The sequence below is a fragment of the Pristiophorus japonicus genome, chromosome 8 (genome assembly GCF_044704955.1).
Source record: "Pristiophorus japonicus isolate sPriJap1 chromosome 8, sPriJap1.hap1, whole genome shotgun sequence".
In the NCBI taxonomy this organism is placed as follows: domain Eukaryota; kingdom Metazoa; phylum Chordata; class Chondrichthyes; family Pristiophoridae; genus Pristiophorus; species Pristiophorus japonicus.
In genome coordinates, this window is record NC_091984.1 from 205,853,770 (window position 1) to 205,874,701 (window position 20,932).

Sequence of the window (20,932 nt, forward strand, 5' to 3'; positions counted from 1 at the left end):
CGTAACTGAAGTCCATCCTCCCTGGAATCACTCTTGTAAATCTTTACTGCACCCTCTCTAAGGCCTTCACATCCTTCCTAAAGTGCGATGCTCAGAATTGGACACGGCACTTGAGTTGAAGCTGAATCAGTGTTTTATAAAGGTTCATCATAACTTCCTTGCTTTTATACTCTAAAGCCCAGGATCCCGTATGCTTTTTTTTAATCACTTTCTCAACCTGCTCTGCCACTTTCAACGATTTGTGCACATATACCCCCAGGTCTGTCTGTTCATGCACCCCCTTTAGGATTGTACCCTTTAGTTTATATTGCCTTGCCTTGTTCATTGTACCAAAATGTATCACTTCGCACTTTTCTGCGATAAATTTCATCTGCCACTGTCCACCCATTTCACCAGCCTGTCTCTCTTTTTGAAGTCTATCACTATCCTCCTCACTCTTAACTATACTTCCAAGGTGTTTAATATCGTCTGCATGTTGGCTAATAGATAGACTACCTTCACTCCGGTCCAATGAATTGGTCCCACAGTTACCTTTTTGATTCAGGGTGTAATGTCACCTGTGTGTCTATTTCTCCATCCATCACACTGTCCATTTTATGTCACGTTATTACCTTTATTGGATCAAATTTTATATTCGTAGAATATTACACTTCAAAAGCTTTGTGATTTTCTAATTGAAATCATAATTAAGTAGGAGCTACTAAATATTTTACACGAGTAAATCAGTGTGCAGAGTCTATCAATCAAAGCGAACAGAAGCACAGCTAATTAAATAATTCAAAATACTTGATATAAAAAAAAAGTTTTCCCTCACTATTTTCCCCTTCAATCCCCCAACTTGAAAGGATAAAAATACCATAACTAGCATGAAAATATAAATATAAAATATTTTTTTGACTTGCCTACAAAATTCTCCAGTTCCTATCCTTAATGCATCTCTGAAGCCTAACCTGCAGGAGGGGCCTGAGGCTCATGGTTTCACCACAAAGCCAATGTCGATACTTGTGGTGCAGCTAATTCTGTACCCTGGTCAAAGCCCTGAGTAATATCGTGGCAGGTCAAGTGTTTTATTTTAAAAACAAGCCTGTCCCTATGGAAGTAACGCTTGAACTGTTGCCATCACTGCCTTACTGCATTGCCCATCTGAGTCCTTCCTAGCTCAGCCCAGCCTGGCCTGGGTGCCACAACTCCCCCTCGCCTAGTTCTGATGCATTTCTGTTCCATCGATCCTCTCCTTTTAGAACCACCCTAATATGCTCCCATCCCACCCATCCTTCAGCCTGGGTGTGTGCCATATTCACATTTTTCCAGCATGCATCAGTTGGATTATCTGTAAACATAAATGTAAAAAGGTTTCTAACTTTGTTTCCAAATCATTTGAAAAATACAAATAATTTGGGTGAAGTTTCACATTTTGTTATCAACTGCTTAATTTTTAGTTCAGAGAAAGAGCATAAAGTGATGGACAAATAGCCAAACCGAGAAAGAAAGAGATTATATCACTTATTCTTTATTTTGTTGGAATTCAGAAACAATTATTCTTTATAAACAGATGCTTAGAATTAGAACATAATGGTTGTTAATAGAATATTATAGTTCCTCTGAGATGCACTAGTAATAAGTACTGCTGTGTGAATTTCCTGTTGACCATCGTACTTTGGTGTCACACTGTAACTCGTGCCAGTTCCTGCCATGTTTACCAAGTTTGTCCTACGTCAACTCAAGTTTCTTCTACCTGATTGGCTGAAATGAAAATATATTACATTTAACTCTGGTAATATCCAAATTCCTTTAGAAAGGAGAAGGTGAACAAACAAATCGCTCAAAAGAATTTTGAAAAAATATCATCTGCCATTTTTTTCCTCTAGGCCTCCGAGATATATGCAGATTAAAAGTATAATTTATAAACAAACCTGTAAAAATATTGGAACTGACCCATAATATTGTCCAACATCTATTAGAAATGTCCCTATTAACTTACATTCTGAAAGTTGGGGATCGTGAGTTTGTTTGAGCCACTCCAAACTGTCACACATTGTTCCAGCCCTCCCTGATGCTTGCCATCTTGCTGTGTATCCTGGGCTTTAAGAAAAGAGGTTTTTAAAAAAAGTATATAAGTAAAGGAACATATAAGCAAGGCCACTGGTTTAGTTTGAATTTTAAAAACTGGACAGAATTGTGGAATTTGATCTCCAAACCTCGTTAAAATCCCATAATAATTTGACTTATTCAATCACCATAAATCAGTGGCTCCGAATGCTTTATGTGTTACATGGCATATAACACACAAAATAGCATTTCCTCCGACTCCATAGGAAATTTGTTGTGTTAACTAAAATGTGCTGTTTTCTAATTGAATATTTGATACATCGGGGGCACCATATTACAGCATTTACTTGTTTCTCTTTCATGGTCCTTAAAGGAAAGCACTAGTGTTGAAAGCACAGAATCAGATCACAGAATCCTATAGACTTCTACAAAAGTTGTTGGTGCATTGTCAGAAAAAGAAGTCAACAGAAATGTTGATAAAGTAAGTTGGAATGAATGCAGACATAAATGTTTCTAAATGATGTTAAACACAAGGGGATACAATTGCCTCTCTCCTTAAGGCCCGTTACCACTGCAAATCGGCAACCAAGCTACTGAGTGGAGTGGCCGCCAACTTTTCGTGGAATGGCTGCGGTTAGCCCAATTGCCCTCCTGAGTTTTCCCGGCGGTGCCCTGATCTCTGCTCCGCTGCTGCTGATTCATGGTAAACGTGTCATCACCGTAAGCACCGTCAATCTACGCCCCCTCCAAATATCTTTGGCTGCCCGATGGTGCCAAAACCTTCAAAATACTTCAAAAAACAGCGGGTGTGCTCCGTTTCGGGCAGAGGGCAATTTCTACCCCTTTTGTGTCCAGAGAATTTCCTGATATCAATCTTAAATTTACTCCAGCACAACTTTTCCATATTCATCGTTGCAATCAGTTGTTCTGAGGATAATACATGGAGCCAGAATCTGTTGATAAACCTTTCTTTTAAGGGATGGATAAACCATGTTGCTGAAATGGACAGCTGATTTCTCCAGTTTTCTAACTCAATGTCGCAATAATATGTACTGCATCATGATCTTGGAGATGTGAAGGTCAGGTTCTCCCATTAGCCAAATTATAGAGTGCTATGACAAATTGCTTACTTCGCATCTTGGGTTGAGAGTAATGCCGAGGGATATTGACGAGGGCAGAAGTGAAATCAGACACGAAGTAACCTGAAGGGAAATCCCATGGCACAAAGTGAAAGAAGGGAAACATTTAAAATGGACTGATGTCACAGCATAGTGGTGATCAAATGGATGGGCTGCAGTGTCGGCATAAAAGAGCATCCTAGTGGCTAGCTTGTAGCATCATTTTCAGAAGCCTGAAAGCTTGCTGCCTGTCGCTCAGCTGAGATCTATTTGGAAAGGAAGGAAAATATAAAATTAGCTGCTTCATCTGAAAAAAAAAAATCAATATATTGGAAAATAAAACTGCATGTGTTATTTAAAAACTTTTTTTTAGAGTTCTTATTTTGGAGGCTGAGCTTTTCTGGCGTTCCTCATGTCATGCAGTGGCAGTTCCTTTACTCCTTAAAGCGTTGGCTCTGAGTCGTGAATATCACTTGGAGTATCTAACCTCGGAAGCCATCTTACATTTGGCGTTTTCACAGGTGAGCTATGCTACAAACGTTCGGGTGTGATCAATTTCAAAGCTTACTGTATATGCTCCAGTATGAAACAAGAAATGTACGTCCCTGCTTGGGTCTAATTATAGGGGAGTCTTCTACAAGGGCCATTTCTTCCTTCCTGATTTCCTCCCATTGAAGAAATTTTGCCAGTGACAGCAGACCCAACAGTGCCACATTTATAGGACCCTACCTCCATTCCAGTGCTCCACACCAGTTCTGTGATATTAAACTGCAACTTTCTCACCAAACTTCAGTCCAAGCTTTCACATCTAAAATCAGATACAGAGAAAGAGATTTAAATGTGTAATCGGAACTAAGAATAAATTTGGAAGGAAGAGATGTCATTTAAATATCACAGTGCCAGAAGAGTGCAGCAATGTGACTGACCATTTTAGTGGAAACAGACTTTGTAATGTTGACCCTTGTCTTAGACAAGAGACATGATTTTATTGGGTAGAATTTTATACAGTGGGACAGCACTGTATTTTAACGTGTATGTTTCTGACTAATGTCTTAAAGACATTTTGTTGACTTTAAATTCAATACCTTAGTTTTCAATTATGATATCTGTATTGTACAAACCACTGCTGTGTGGGAAATGTTATAATAATGCTTGAAGTAAATGATCTATATTTTGATGTTTAATGTGCTTGTAATGAATATTTATTTTACAGTAGCAGGTGACTGTTTCCCTTAACATAGAAAATAGGTGCAGGAGTAGGCCATTCGGCCCTTCTAGCCTGTTTTCTTTTGTTTTCTCCACACTCTCTCTATTTTTAATGTTTTTTTTCTCATGATTTCTCTCCCAATATCATATATTTCTAAATGGGATAACCTGAAAGCAACATTTCACTGCTTTGCATCTTCCTAAACAGATTTAAATTTAAGGTAGAGGTGGAGTTGGTGACTGCCGGGCAGAAGAGGAGGACTAGGCGGGTAGTGCAGGAGTCCCCTGAGTCCATCTCACTCTCTAACCGTATTCTCTTCTGAGTACTGGTGGGAGCGATGGTGCCTCTGGGGAGTGCAGCCAGAGCCAAGTCCACAGCACCACAGGTGGCTCAGCTGCACGGGGTGGTGGGGGGGGGAGGAAGAAGTATGGAAGAGCTATAGTGGTTGGGGATTCAATAGTCGGGGGAGCAGACAGGCATTTCTGCGGCCACAGACTTGACTCCAGGATGGTATATTGTCTCCCTGGTGCCAGGGTCAAGGATGTAGGACATTCTGGGGAGAAAGGGTGAACAGCCAGAGGTCGTGGTCCATATCTGGACCAATGACATAGGTAGAAAGAGGGTTGAAGTCCTGCAGGCAGAGTTTATGGAGCTAGGAGAGAGATTAAAAAGCACGACCTCAAAGGTAGTAATCTCCGGATTACTGCTAGTGGAATGCGTGGCTGGGGAAATGGTGCAGGAGAGAGGGCTTTAGATTCCTGAGGCATTCAGACTGCTTCTGGGGGAGGTGGGACCTGTACAAGACAAACCGAGCCGGGACCAATATCCTCAGGGGCGGGGCGGGGGGTGTTATTTTGCTAATGCTGTTGGGGAGGGTTTAAACTAGCTTGGCGGGGGAATGGGAACCTGAGAATAGGTTCAGTAGGGAGGGGGGTAAAGCTGGAATTGGAAAGCAAAAATGTAGAAAGTGAATTTGAAGGACAGGAAACAAGCAGGAAAAAATGTTTTTTTTAAAAAAAACATTTAAAAGCTCTTTATCTAAACGCACGTAGCATTCGTAACAAAATAGATGAGTTGATGGCACAAATAGATACAAATGGGTATGATCTGATGGCCATTACAGAGATGTGGTTGCAAGGTGACCAGGACTGGGAACTAAATATTTTGGGGTATTTGACAATTCGGAAAGACCGACAGAAGGGAAAAGGAAGTGGGGTAGCACTGTTAATAAAGGATGAGATCAGTGCATTAGTGAGAAATGATATTGGCTCAGAGGATCAAGATGTAGGATCAGTTTGGATGGAGATAAGGAATAATAAAGGGAAAAAGTCACTGGTGAGCATAGTCTATAGGCCCGGTAAAGTAGCTACACTGTTGGACGGAGTATAAATCAAGAAGTAATGGAGACTTGTAATAAAGGGACGGCAATAATCATGTGCGATTTTAACCTTCATATTGATTGGACAAAGCAAATTGGCCAGGGTAGGTTTGAGGAAGAGTTCATAGTGTATCCGGGATAGTTTATTTGAACAGTACGTTGCAGAACCAACCAGGGAGCAGGCTATCTTAGATCTGGTACTGTGTAATGAGGCAGGATTAATAAATGATCTCACAGTAAAGGATCCTCTAGGAATGAGTGACTATAACATGGTTGAATTTCAAATTCAGTTAGAGGGTGAGAAAGTTGGTTCTCAAACCAGGGTCCTAAGCTTAAATAAAGGAGACTACAAAGGTATGAGGGCAGAGTTGGCTAAAATGGACTGGGAAAATAGACTGAAATATGGGATGGTTGATGAGCAGTGGCAGACATTTAAGGAGATATTTCATAACTTGCATAAAAATATATTCCAATGAGAAGGAAAGACTAAGAGAAGGGATAACTATCCGTGGCTAACTAAGGAAACAAGGGATGGTATCAAATTGAAACAAAGGGCATACAATGTGGCCAAGACTAGTGGGAGGCCAGAGGATTGGGAAATTTTTAAAAGCCAGCAAAGAACAACTAAAAAAAAAATGATAGAGAGGGAAGATAGATTATAAAAGTAAACTAGCACGAAATATAAAAACCGATAGTAAGAGTTTCTACAGGTACATAAAAAGGAAAAGAGTGGCTAAAGTAAATGTTGGTCGCCTAGAGGATGAGACTGGGGAATTAATAATGGAGATCAGGGAAATGGCAGAGACATTGAACAAATATTTTGTATCAGTCTTCATGGTAGAAGACACTCAAAACATCCCAATAGTGGATAATCAAGGGAGGGAGGAACTTAATACAATCACTATCACTAATGATACTCGGTAAAATAATGGGACTAAAGGCGGACAAGTCCCCTGGACCTTATGGTTTACATCCTAGGGTCTTAAAAGAACTGGCTGCAGAGATAATGGATGCATTGGATATATTCTACCAAAATTCCCTGGCTTCTGGGACGGTCCCAACAGACTGGAAAACTGCAAATGTAATGCCCCTATTTAAAAAAGGAGGCAGACAAAAAGCAGGAAATTATAGACCAGTTAGCCTAACATCTGTGGTTGGGAAAATGCTGGAATCCATTATTAAAGAAGCAGTAGTGGGACATTTGGAAAAGCTTGATTCGATCAAGCAGAGTCAGCATGGTTTTGTGAATGGGAAATCCTGTTTGACAAATTTGCTGGAGTTCTTTGAGGATGTAACGAGCAGGGTGGATAAGGACGAACCAGTGGATGGTGGTGTATTTGGATTTCCAGAAGGCATTCGATAAGTTGCCACATAACAGGTTACTACACAAGATAAACATTCACGGGGTTGGGGGTAATGTATTAGCTTGGATAGAGGATTGGCTAACTAACAGAAAACAGAGAGTCAGGATAAATGGGTCATTTTCCGGTTGGCAAACAGTGACTAGTGGGGTGCCACAGAAATTGGTGCTGGGTCCTCAACAATTTACAATCTATATATTAATGACTTAGATGAAGGGACCGAGTGTAATGTAGCGAAGTTTGCTGATGATACAAAGATGGGTGGGAAAGCAAATTGTGAGGACACAAAAAACCTGCAAAGGGATATAGACAGGCTAAGTGAGTGGGCAAAAATTTGGCAGATGGAGTATAATATGGGAAAATGTGAGGTTAGCCACTTCGGCAGAAATAATAGAAAAGCAAATTATAATTTAAATGGAGAAAAATTGCAAAGTGCTGCAGTACAGAGGGACCTGGGGGTCCTTGTGCATGAAACACAAAAAGTTAGTATGCAGGTACAGCAAGTAATCAGGAAGGCAAAAAAGAATGTTGCCTTTATTGCAAAGGGGATAGAGTATAAAAGCAGAGAAGTCCTGCTACAACTGTACAGGATATTGGTAAGGCCACACCTGGAGTACTGCGTACAGTTTTTTTTCTCCATATTTAAGGAAGGATCATCATCATAGGCAATTCCTCGAAATCGAGGAAGACTTGCTTCCACTCTAAAAGTGAGTTCTTGGATGACTAAACAGTCCAATACGGGAACCACAGCCTCTAACTCAGGTGGGACAGACAGTCACTGGAGGAAAGGGTGGGCGGGTCTGATTTACTGCATGCTTCTTCCGCTGCCTGCGCTTGTTTTTTGCATCTCTCGGCGACATGACTCGAGATGCTCAGCGCCTTCCCGGATGCTCCTCCTCCACTTAGGACAGTCTTTGGCCAGGGACTCCCAGGTGTCGGTGGGGATGTTGCACTTTATCAAGAAGGCTTTGAGGGTGTCCTTGAAACGTTTTCTCTGCCCACCTGGGGCTCGCTTGCCGTGTAGGAGTTCCGAGTAGAGCGCTTGCTTTGGAAGTCTCGTGTCAGGCTTGTGAACAATGTGGCCTGCCCAATGGAGCTGGTCGAGTGTGGTCAGTACTTCAATGCTGGTGATGGTGGCCTGATCAAGGCCTGACCAAGGAAGGATATACTTCTATTGGAGGCTGTTCAGAGAAGGTTCACTAGGTTGATTCCGGAGATGAGGGGGTTGACTTATGAGGAAAGGTTGGGCCGATGCACATTGGAGTTCAGAAGAATGAGGTGTGATCTTATTGAAAATTATATGATAATGAGGGGGCTCGACAAGGTGGATGCGGAGAAGATATTTCCACTCATAGGGGAAACTAAAACTAGGGGACATGTACTCAGAATAAGGGGCCGCCCATTTAAAACTGAGATGAGGAGAAATTTCTTATCTGAGGGTTGTAAATCTATGGAATTCTCTGCCCCAGAGAGCTGTGGAGGCTGGGTCATTGAATATATTTAAGGCAGAGATAGACAAATTTTTGAGCGATAAGGGAGTAAAGGGTTATGGAGAGCAGACAGCGAAGTGGAGCTAAGTCCATGATCAGATCAGCCATGATCTTATTGTATGGTGGAGCAGGCTCGAGGGGCCAAATGGCCTACTCCTGTTCCTATTTCTTATGTTCTTGTGTTCTTAAAATTAAAACCTATCCCAGCAACCAATCTGATCAAACTGCTGTGTTGGTTGAGCTACTACAACAACAACAACAACAACAAGTATTTATTTAACATAAGAACATAAGAAATAGGAGCAGGAGTAGGCCATACGGCCCCTTGAGTCTGCTCTGCCATTTAATACAATCATGGCTGATCCGATCATGGACTCGGGTCCGCTTCTCCCCCCCCCCCCCCCCCCCGCCCCACCCCGCTCCCCATAACGTCTTATCGTTTAAGACAGTCTATTGCTGTCTTAAATTTATTCAGTATCCCAGCTTCCACAGCTTGCTGAGGCAGCGAATTCCACAGATTCACAACCCTCAGAGAAGAAATTCCTCCTCATCTCAGTTTTAAATGGACCCTTATTCTAAGATCATGCCCTCTAATTCTAGTCTTCCCCATCAGTGGAAACAACCTCTCTGCATCCACCTTGTCAAGCCCCCTCATAATCTTATACATTTCGATAAGATCACCTCTCATTCTTCTGAATTCCAATGAGTAGAGGCCCAACCTACTCGACCTTTCCTCATAAGTCAACCCCCTCATCTCCTCCGGAATCAACCTAGTGAACCTTCTCTGAACTGCCTCCAAAGCAAGTATATAATTTCGTAAATATGGAAGCCAAAACTGCACGCAGTATTCCAGGTGTGGCCTCACCAATACCCTGTATAGCTGTAACAAGACGTCCCTGCTTTTATACTCCATCCCCTTTGCAATAAAGGCCAAGATTCCACTGGCCTTCCTGATCACTTGCTGTACCTGCATACTATCCTTTTGTGTTTCATGCACAAGCACCTCCAGGTCCCGCTGTACTGCAGCACTTTGCAATCTTTCTCCATTTAAATAATAACTTGCTCTTTGATTTTTTTTCTGCCCAAGTGCATGACCTCACACTTTCCAACATTATACTCCCATCTGCCAAATTTTTGCCCACTCACTTAGCCTGTCTATGTCCTTTTGCAGATTTTTTGTGTCCTCCTCAAACATTGCTTTTCCTCCCATCTTTGTATCATCAGCAAACTTGGCTACGTTACATTCAGTCCCTTCTTCCAAGTCGTTAATATAGATTGTAAATAGTTGTGGTCCCAGCACTGATCCCTGCGGCACCCCATTAGTTACTGATTGCCAACCAGAGAATGAACCATTTATCCCATTCTCTGTTTTCTGTTAGTTAGCCAATCCTCTCTCCATGCTAATATATTACCCCCAACCCCGTGAACTTTTATCTTGTGCAGTAACCTTTTATGTGGCCCCTTGTCAAATGCCTTCTGAGAAGTCCAAATACATCACATCCATTGGTTCACCTTTATCCACCCTGTTCGTTACATCCTCAAAGAACTCCAGCAAATTTGTCATAAATCCATGCTGACTCTGCCTGACCAAATTTTGTTTTTCCAAATGTCCTGCTACTGCTTCTTTAATAATGGACTTCAACGTTTTCCCAACCACAGATATTAGGCTAACTGGTCTATAGTTTCCTGCTTTTTGTCTGCCTCCTTTTTTAAATAGGGGCATTACATTTTGCAGTTTTCCAATCTGCTGGGACCATCCCCAGCGCCTTTAATGTAGTGAAATGTCCCAAGACGCTTTTCAGGAGTATTATGAGACAAGAAATTTGACACTGAGCCGCATAAGGAGAAATTAGGGCAGGTGGCCAAAAGCTTGGTCAAAGAAGTATGTTTTAGGGAGCGCCTTGAAGGAGAAGTAGAGAGGCAGAGAATTCCAGAGCTTGAAGATTAGGCAACAGAAAGCACGGCCACCAATGGCTGAGCGATTATAATCAGGGATGCTCAAGGGGGCAGAATTAGAGGAGCGCAGATATCTCTGGGGTGGGGTTTGTTGTGGGGCTGGTGGAAATTACACAGATCGGGAGGGGCGAGTCCTTGGAGGGATTTGAAAACCAGGATGAGAATTTTGAAATCGAGGCATTGCTTAACCGGAAGCCAATGTAGGTCAGCAAGATGGGTGAGTGGGACTTTTTGCGAGCTAGGACACAGGCAGCAGAGTATTGAATCACCTCTAGTTTACGTAGGGTGGAATGTGAGAGGCCATTGGAATAGTCAAGTCTAGAAGTAACAAAGGCATGGATGAGGATTTCAGCAGCAGATGAGCTGAGGCATGGGCGGAGACGGGCAATGTTCCGGAGGTGGAAATAGGCGATCTTAGTTATCCTATTGGAAACAATATTTATATATTACTTCATCTCCTGTGGTGTTCTACACAGGGAGTCTAGACTAAGTGTATACTGCAGTTGACTGAGCAGTTCAAAGGAGAAGAAATAAGAGGGATTCATTTTAATATTCTTCCTCCATGCAAAACAGAGCAGAACCAGAGAAACAGGTCAGTCTTGCAGTGGCAAGACAAGCAGGTGAGGGTGAGGATGGGCAGGCTGTAGCTGGTAAATAATGTCCTGGTGAAGACAAGTGAGAAGAACCAGGATAGCAAGTATGCTCAGGCCAGGACTAGTAAATAGGAAGCAGCAGGCAACGGAAGCAAATTTGTAAGGGCTTCAGAAATTGAATCTGACAGGCTTCAGGAAAGCTTGCTTCGGATTAAAACCCAAATTTTTTTTAAGCTGGCTCTGGGATGGTAGGCTAAAAAAGAAACCTATGACAGAAAATAAATGTAAAATAAATTATATATAAAATAAGCTTGAGGAAGGAGGAAAAGAAAACAGAAATATTAAAAATAAACTTATCTGACTGCCTTAGAAAGGAAAAAATGAAGACAGAGCTTAAATTTAACTGCTTAAAGTTCACCTAGCATTAGGAGGACTGAAAGGTTAAGTGTGTATATAATCCACCAGCATGACAATATTGTAACACAGGAAATGAGTATAACAAACAGGAAGAACATGCAGCTGTGATATTTTTAACATTTACTGCTACAGCATCTTTTTTTTACTTTAGAAAACTCAACCAAATTGTATCTGTTTTTACTAGCTGATGCTTGGAATTCCAGAGCAAGCTTTGAATGTGCTACATATGGCTATTGAACCCATTCTAGCTAATGGAACAGTCTTGGACAGGGGACGTGCGATGTTGTTGTTGGCAAAATGTCAAGTTGCTTCTGCAGCCACTTGCCCTACTCAAGAAAAAGCTGAAGGTAGATATTTGAAGGTGTTTTGACTTGCACTGTATACTTTTGCAAGGATTGCAGTAGCATTTATAAACTGTTAAAGTAAGAATTTTCTGAGATTTGCTAAGAATCCATTAGATCAAACTGTATATATGTTAAAATCTATAATGAGCAGAAATTTCAAGAAGTTCCTCAGGCTATTACTTTAAAAATAGAAGATTTCTCATAGACAATTTTTTATTTTACACTCCGTAAATACATCACTTTAAAATTTGTTGGAACAGCATATTTTAAATCATCAGTACCTTACTTCATCATCATAGGCAGTCCCTCGGATTCAAGGAAGACTTACTTCCACTCCTAACATGAGTTCTTTGGTGGCTGAACAGTCCAACACAAGAGCCACAGACCCTGTCACAGGTGGGACAGATATTCGTCGGGGGAAGGGGAGGGGTGGCACTGATTTACCACACGCTCCTTCCGCTGCCTGCGCCTGACCTCTTCACGCTCACAGTGTTGAGATTCAAGGAGCTCAACGTCCTCCCAGATGCACTTTCTCCACCGAGAGCGGTCTTTGGCCAGGGTCTCCCAGGTGTCAGTAGTGATGTTGTACTTCACCAGGGAGGCTTTGAGGGTGTCCTTAGTAACGTTTCCGCTGCCCACCTTTGGCTCGTTTGCCATGAAGGAGTTCCGCGTAGAGCAATTGCTTAGGGCGTCTCGTGTCTGGCATGCGAACTAAGTGGCCTGCCCAGCGAAGCAGATCGAGTGTGGTTAGTGCTTCAATGCTGGGATGTTAGCCTGGGCGAGGACATTGATGTTGGTGCATCTGTCCTCCCAGGGGATTTGCAGGATCTTGCAGAGACATCGTTGGTAATATATCTCCAGCGACTTAGAATATGCCTGGTAGGCTGTTTTTGTCACATTCGAGTGTACTATGAGTCAAATGTATTTCTTGCAAACCTGGTATTTCCATATCCTAGCTGTAACATTGGACTTCTCTGACTTCCCTTAGTATTGAACCCTCTGAAATTCATTCATGGCTGTGTGAGCCTTGATGAAGAGTGTTGAAAGGTTATTTGACCATGATGGGAGGGGCGACATCCTATCCATGTATGCATACTTTCAGCCAGGGTTACTGAATAGTAATTAGGAGCAGAAGCTACAGCTCTTCCAACCCCTTCACATCTAATCCATGGGGTATGAGACCGATTGTAGTGTTGCATTTGCTGCCTTAGTGGAGATCAACTAATTCAAGGACCAGAGACCAATCTGGGACATTCTGATCTGTGTGTGTTACCAAATAAACTTTGAAAGCTCAATATTTGTTTATAAAAGATTTTTTTTAAAAAACGAGTCGAGAAGCTGTTCGGACTGGCCGGCCCTGTCGATGAGGTGTCTGGGCGTGCCCCTCCACGGAGGAGGTGTCCGGGCGGCCCGACCTCCCCTGGCCTTCCACTGTTGCGGCCCGGCTTGCGGCTGCCCAACATCCCTCCCGCCCCCCCCCCCCACCTCCCCGCCTCGGCTCGACCTCGTCTGGCCTTCCACCGCCTTGGCCCGACCCCACCGCGGCCCAGACTCCGGCCGCCCGACCTCACCTGGCCGCCTTCCACCGCGGCCCGACCTCCTGTTGCTCGGCCCGCCTGACCTCCCGACCCGACCTCTGGCCTCCCGACCCCGCCTCGGCCCGACCGACACCGCCCCCCCCCCCCCCCCCCCCCCCCAAACCACTGGCGGCCCGACCGACTCCCCCTCTGACTGACCTCCCCTATCTACCTTCCTCGGCCTAGGCAAAGATGTTCCGAAATCCAGAAATATCCGGAACGGCCTCGGTCCTGAGGTTTCCGTATTTCAGACATCACACCTGTACCATATTTCAAATGAGACTTTAAATCAAGGCCCCGTCTGCCCTCTCGGGTGGACATAAAAAATGCAGTGGCATTATTCGCAAAGCAGGGAGTTCTTGTGTTGTCCTGGTGAACATCTATCCCTCAACCAACATCACTGAAACACATAATCTGATGATTTATTTCATTGATGTTTGTGGAACCTTGTTTTGCACAGATTGGTTGCTGTGTTTCCTTGCATTACAACAGTGACTATTCTTCAAAAGTACTTAATTGGCTATGAAGTGCTTTGGAATATCCTGAGATCAAGGAAGGCACTATATAAATGCAAGTTTATTTTTTTCTATCTTTGTGAACCTTCTGGCTGCATAAATTTAATTCTCTACTGCTCAGGAATTTAGTAATATTCAAGAAGGTGACAAATTGAGTTTACAATTATCTTTTAATTTAAAGGAATAGCTGGAAGCTTTGTATTTTTATCTTTAAAAATCCTGTAAATTGCAGGAAGTTAACCAAAATGTTAAAACCAATATTTTCCTCATTTAAAAATTATTCTTTTGTGAGGATTACTAAAATGTGCCCATATTATAATTAGTATGCTGATAATGGCCGTAGGACATCCCAGTACTTTCTAGTGATGTTGCTTGCAGGTCATTGCCACATTTTCTAAACTCTTAACTTTTTTTTAAGCTTTCGAATCAGCACTTCAAAATCTGAATGAATCCAAGATGTATTTTGAAAAAGCAGACTGCAGTGAGCGGATCAGAGAAGTCCTTTACATACAGGCAAGACTGTTCAACACTCTAGGCAAGACAAAAGAGAGAAATAAATGCGCCATGATGTTCCGTCAGCTACATCAGGAGCTTCCAACCTATGGAGTGCCTCTTCTTTCATAGCACATGATGCGTTTTAATGCAACAACTTCATACAAAGGAACCCTTTTGCAGTAAAATTGTGATAGAGCTTCATACAGCAGAAGCCAACTGATAAAAGTATTATTGATTTGACTTTGAAACCTTTGTAAATAAAGTAACAGAGTATTGACACCACTCTGTCAGCCAATGAGTTGCACTGTGTTAGCCAAGGAGTTGGAGGTGGGGCGAGACTTAAGCAGGACTTGCAGCAAACCGAGTATTTTACAGCAAACAAGAATATGTTTACTAAGCAAACAGCAAAGTTTCTACAAACTACAGCAAACCGAATTTGTGACTGAAACTACAGCAGTATCTTGATAAAAGCAAGATTATTTCTCCAGCAAAATGCAGTGAGTGGCGGATGGTTATATAATACAAATTGATGATTTCTCCAGCAAAATGATACAAATTATGTGCGTAAAATGAATCCCAATCACTTAAGCAGGTGATGGTTTAAGACTGAATTTTCATTATAAATGGGGAGTCATTTAATTATAGCACAAGTATTCCAAACATATTTCAAAGTGCAAGGCTTTCACTGTTTCAGAATTCACAATAAATGGACTCCATTTAACAATGTGGTGTAACAGTATTGCAATTTTACCAATCTATTGATAATGTATTAAATTTGATACATGAGGTGTTTCATTGAAAACTCATTGTAAGTACCTGCTGCTCATAGGAAGTGCTGAGGTGTATTTTCAATATTGTAGCAGTCATGCTACGTGTCACACAATAGCTGCTATTTTACAGCGTGTTAAAGAGAAAAATGTTCTGATTACATATCTGTTGCATCATTTTATTTTGTGCTCTATAAACTTTAGAAATGCATTAAGCTGAAGGGGGAAGGGAGAGATTGGCGTTAGAAAATAAGACTAAGTCTTCGTGTGAATGTTGGATTTTTTTTGAAAATACAACAGTTGGATTTTGAAGCCAATTTGTTAACTCACCTATTTTTTGTTATCAGACAAGGTAATTGCGAATTATTGCTTACATGTGTAAGAGAGGGCGAGTTGTTTCATATTTTTTCAAAAAAATCAGTTGAATTTTGAAATCAATTTTGGTTATCTCACCTATATTTTGTTGAAAATTAGAAAATGTTAATACTAATAGTTTACACCTCCTGAGATGATGATTCTAATTTCTAACATTTATGAGACAGATGGGCACAAGCGAGAAACACATACATAGAAAGGCAAACAGGCAGTTTCTTTCCCCATTCTAATTTGATTACTTGTTCCTCTAGATGTTTTTTTGAAATTTGCTCTTATTCCATCATGGCTTTCTTTATCCCACTCTTAAACTCTTATTTTCTCGCATTCTCACTGATGAAAAAGCAAGAAAGTCTTGCATTTATATAGTGCTTTTCATGACCTCAAAACGGTTTACAGACAATGAAGTACTTTTGAAATGTAGTTCCTGTTGTAATGTAGGAAATGTTGGTAAATCATCCCAGCTTTTTTCATCCTATTTATGGTATATTTTTATAGCAAACTGATTGAAGAAAAGGATTAAAAAAGCCATCTGTTTACCTGCAACAGTGCTACTAAACGTAAAAGTGCAGGTATGCAAAATGATTTGCGTAGAAAATTGTAAACAAAAGGAGGATTCAAAGTTTATTTGCACAAGTCTTCATTCAGTTAGGCGGGAAGTGTAAATTGTTTCAAAGAATTTTGGACACCTGGTATATTGTGGAGTACAATATATGTGATATTGTAGATATGAGTTAAGAACATAATGAGGAGCAGGAGTAGACCATTCGGCCCCTCGAGCCTGCTCTGCCATTCAATGAGATCATGACTGACCACCTCGATCTTAAATATATATATGCAAAATTGCAAAATTTGTATTTTGCATGTTTCTCAAAGTAATTTGGGGGTGGGGAAGAGAGTATAAAGGAGACATTCTAGAACACTGTTCATTTGAGTTTGAAGCCACCAAAACTAATGAGATGAAATTCTCTCTGAATGTAAGTGCCACAACTGAAATTATTTTGGTAATTTGCCTCGTTCATAGTTGGTGTAGGTCTACAGAAGAAAGCTGGGCATAAATTGGGATTAATTTGGCTATTTAGCGGAGAGGAGTGACCATGAGTGCTGGTGAAGTTGAAATATTACAGTGCAGTAGAGGTTGCTGTTCTAATGTTGGGTTTGAGGCAATATAGTGTTTTGTAATGCATCTAGAACGATTTAATACCTAACATGAGCATAAATTTCTGAAACTGCAAAATGTTCATCTTTTGTATGGCAGCTTAAAAAGCAACATTACATATCGATGTCTTAAGTTAATCAACCACTATATGGCCTCTGGTGGTAGAGTGAATAGAAGCCATTTTTCCAGGGAATGATCTTAGCATCCAATAGGTCACACGATGCTCCATGGTTTGGAAAGCCTCTCCATAGTCACACATTGGGCTATCCTTCATATTATATTTATATAGAAAGTGTTTGCAGTACCCATATGAAGTTCTGTTGTGGTTTGCAATGACCCATATTTTATTTAGCATGATGAAACCAGGTGGTTATTCTTGACTCTGTTACAGTTTCCCACAACCTCCGCCACTTGTCTTTAGGTGAGAGTTGTAAGATATTAAGAGTTTTGCCCACTAACCATAAGGGGTTCCTGGATTTAAGGCAGCATCTTGGGAGCTTCTTGAGATCTTCATTAATAGGCAGATCTGACTTTGCTCGGACCTGGTTGTAGTCTCTGATTATTTGTTTCTTTTGTGAGAGGTGATGGCAAGATATGCACGAGGGCAGGGAGCCAGCCTGTCTGTGTTGGTTTCAGCACTCTGTGATGTTTGTCCAAGTTCAGTTGCACGATTTGTATGTGCAGTTCCTGCCCATGTAATATTCAGCTACTGAGAAGGGCCCAGGTAGTTGGAATCAGGGTGTGAGCATCTGCTCCCCAGCTGGTGCCAGCTAATTTGGGGATTAAGTTAATCCTAATTTTTATCTTAGCTACAATTTTTGTCAGATGGTGACAGTATGTAGGACTACAATCCAGAATTACTACAAGGTAATTTGGGAAGTTCTTGTGTTGATGAGTTCATTACCATAGAAGCAAACACTTAAGTCCTTCTTTGTATGCCAGTTATGCAATGGAAATGCAGGGTTGAATGTTTTGAGGATTTGGGCAAAGCTGCCACAGATTATAATAGCCATCAAGTTTTCTGAAAATGTACGCTCCGCTTCGGCAAGAGTTTTCACATGGATGCCTATGGCAAGGTCATCTGCTTAAACAAATTTCCTTGTGAATGTTCATTCAGCATCAGTGATACCTCTTATCTTGGTCGCAAAATGCACTATTTCAATCAACTTTATGCATATTTCTTGGCCTTTATTAAGATAAGGCATGTTATTGATAAGAAATTGAACTTTTTTAATTCTAGCAATCAGTCAGATTTGAGCATGCTGAGATCCAATACAGCATGGGAGGATGAAAAAAGAAGGAAAGTTTAGAGAAGATTTTTTTTGTTCAGAGAATGCCATTTTAATAGAAAAGACTATGTAGGGTGTTCTCATTGTTATGCTGCTCCAGTAACATCAATTAGATGAAATTCCCATGTTGCTCCTGGAAATGTGACTTCTTGCCTCTAGGTGAGCTTGCCAAATACTGGGTAGTTTTGTGGTGGATTGCTGAAATTCACTTCATCTTGGTCTGGGCAGAATCTAGCCCAGAAGTGGAAGGACAGTGTTCTAACTCATGACAATAAGGATATTTCTTTAATTCATTCACGGGATTTGGGTGTCACTGGCAGGGCCAGTATTGCCCTTGAGAAGGTGGTGGTGAGTCGCCACCTTAAATTGCTGCAGTCCGTAATGTTGTCCAGGTCTTGCTGCATGCGGACACGAACTGCTTCATTATCTGTTCAGTTCCATTCGCAACTCCTCAATCATCAGCAAAATCCCCACTTCTGACCTTATGTTGGAGAGAAGGTCATTGATGAAACAGCTGAAGGTGGTTGGACACTGCCCTGAGGAACTCTTGCAGTTATGTCATGGGGCTGAGATGATTGGCCTCCAACAACCACAACTATCTTCCTTTGTGTTTGGTATAACTCCAGCCAATGGAGAGTTTCCCCTGATTCCCATTGACTTCAATTTTACTAGGGCACACTTGGTCAAATGCTGCCTTGAAGTCAAGGCAGTCACTCTTGCCTCACCTTTAAAATTCAGCTCTTTTGTCCATGTTTGGACCAAGGCTGTAATGAGGTGTGGAACTGAGTGATCCTGGTGGAAGCCAAACTGAACAATGGTGAGTCGGTTATTGGTGAATAAGTTCCGCTCGATAGCACTGTCGGCAACCCATTCCATCACTTTGATGATTGAGAGAAGGCTGCTGGTGTAATTGGTCGGATTGGACTTGCCCTGCTTTTTGTGGACAGGACATACTTCGGCAATTTTCTACTTTGTCCGGTAGATGCCAGTGTTGTAGCTGTACTGGAACAGCTTGGCTAGAGGGAGACTTAGTTATGGATCACAAGTCTTCAGCACTACAGCTGGGATGTTGTCTGAGCCCATCACCTTTGCTGCATCTGGGGCACTGGAGGCTGAACTCCAGGATATAGTCGATGTATTCACCGAGGCATATGAAAGCGTGGGCCTTACGCTTAACATCCGTAAGACAAAGGTCCTCCACCAGCCTGTCCTCGCCGCACAGCACTGCCCCCACCAGTCATCAAGATTCATGGCGCGGCCCTCGACAACGTGGACCATTTCCCATACCACGGGAGCCTCTTGTCAACAAAAGCAGACATTGATGCGGGGATTCAACATTGCCTCCAGTGTGCCAGTGCAGCTTTCAGCTGCCTGAGGAAAAGAGTGTTCGAAGACCAGGCCCTCAAATCTACCTCTAAGCTCATGGTCTACAGGGCTGTAGTAATACCCGCCCTCCTGTATGGATCAGAGGCATGGATGATGTACAGAAGACACCAAGTCGCTGGAGATATATCACCAACGATGTCTCCGCAAGATCCTGCAAATCCCCTGGGAGGACAGGCGCACCAACATTAGCGTCCTTGTCCAGGCTAACATCTCCAGCATTGAAGCACTGACCACACTCAATCAGCTTCGCTGGGCAGGCCACATGGTTCACATGCCAGATACAAGACTCCCTAAGCAAATGCTTTATGCAGAGCTCCTTCACGGCAAATGAGCCAAAGGTGAGCAGCGGAAACGTTACAAGGACACCCTCGAAGCCTCCCTGGTAAAGTGCGACATCACCGCTGACAGTTGGGAATCCCTGGCCGAAGACTGCCCTAGGTGGAGAAAGTGCATCTGGGAGGGCATTGAGCTCTTCGAATCTCAACGCCGAGAGCGTGAAGAGGTCAAGCGCAGGCAGCAGAAGGAGCGTGTGGCAAACCAGTCCCACCCAACCCTTCCCTCGGCAAATGTCTGTCCCACTTGTGACAGAGTCTGTGGCACTCGGATTGGATTGTTCAGCCACCAAAGAACTCACTTCAGAAGTGGAAGCAAGTCTTCCTCGATTCCAAGGGACTACTGATGATGATTGATGCACTGGAACAGCTTGGCTAGAGGCTGGCCTAGTTCTGGAGCACAAGCCTTCAGCACTACAGCTGGGATATTGTCTGTGCCCATTGCCTTTGCTGCATCTGGGGCACTCTGCCACTTCTTGATATCACATGGAATGAATCAAATTAGCTGAAGGCTTGCTTCTGTGATGGTAGGGACCTCGGCACTTCTGTCTGAAGATGGTTGCAAACACTTCAGACTTGACTTTTGCACTCATGAGCTGGGCTCGGCAATCATTGTGGATGGGGATATCCATGGAGCCGCCTCCTGTTGTTCAATTGTCCACCACCATTCATGACTGATGTGGCAAGACTTTGCTTTGATCTGATCCATTGGTTGTGGAATTGCTTGGCACATATTTTCTCAACCACAAAGATCACCCTCCAGTCACCTTTTTGAGGCTGAAAAGCCCAAACCTCTGCACACATCAGTCTCTTGGTTCTTTGAAAAATGTATTCCACAACTAGGGTCGCCATCTTTAGGTGGAGGTTTCATTAATTCCTGAAAGTTTCATCACATGGCCTCCAGCCACCCAGTCAAACTGACTGTTTTTCCCATCTCCCAATATTTTTATAACTAATAAATAAATGTGAATTGTTTTTTATTTGTTAATGTCCTTTATACGCTTTCCCCCCTGATTGCTCGCACCTGTGCCCAGTTGATTAATCTTTAATTCCTGGAGACCCCACGGCAATCTTAGAGAGTGCAACCAATAGATACATAGAACACTTAAAAGTTGTAATATCATAGA

The 20,932-nt window shown here is 42.3% G+C and overlaps 1 protein-coding gene across 2 annotated transcripts in view; it reads left to right on the forward strand.

The window, feature by feature from the left end:
- Positions 1-15,713, forward strand: part of anapc5 (anaphase promoting complex subunit 5) — a 30,856-nt gene extending 15,143 nt beyond the window's left edge. For both annotated transcript variants that reach the window (XM_070887831.1, XM_070887832.1), the window contains 4 exons: positions 2,423-2,530; positions 3,541-3,688; positions 11,754-11,916; positions 14,424-15,713. In XM_070887831.1, coding sequence (XP_070743932.1) covers positions 2,423-2,530; positions 3,541-3,688; positions 11,754-11,916; positions 14,424-14,629 — 625 coding nt within the window. In that variant the 3' untranslated portion in view covers positions 14,630-15,713. The remainder of the gene's footprint in view (positions 1-2,422; positions 2,531-3,540; positions 3,689-11,753; positions 11,917-14,423) is intronic.
- The last annotated feature ends 5,219 nt before the right edge of the window (positions 15,714-20,932 follow it).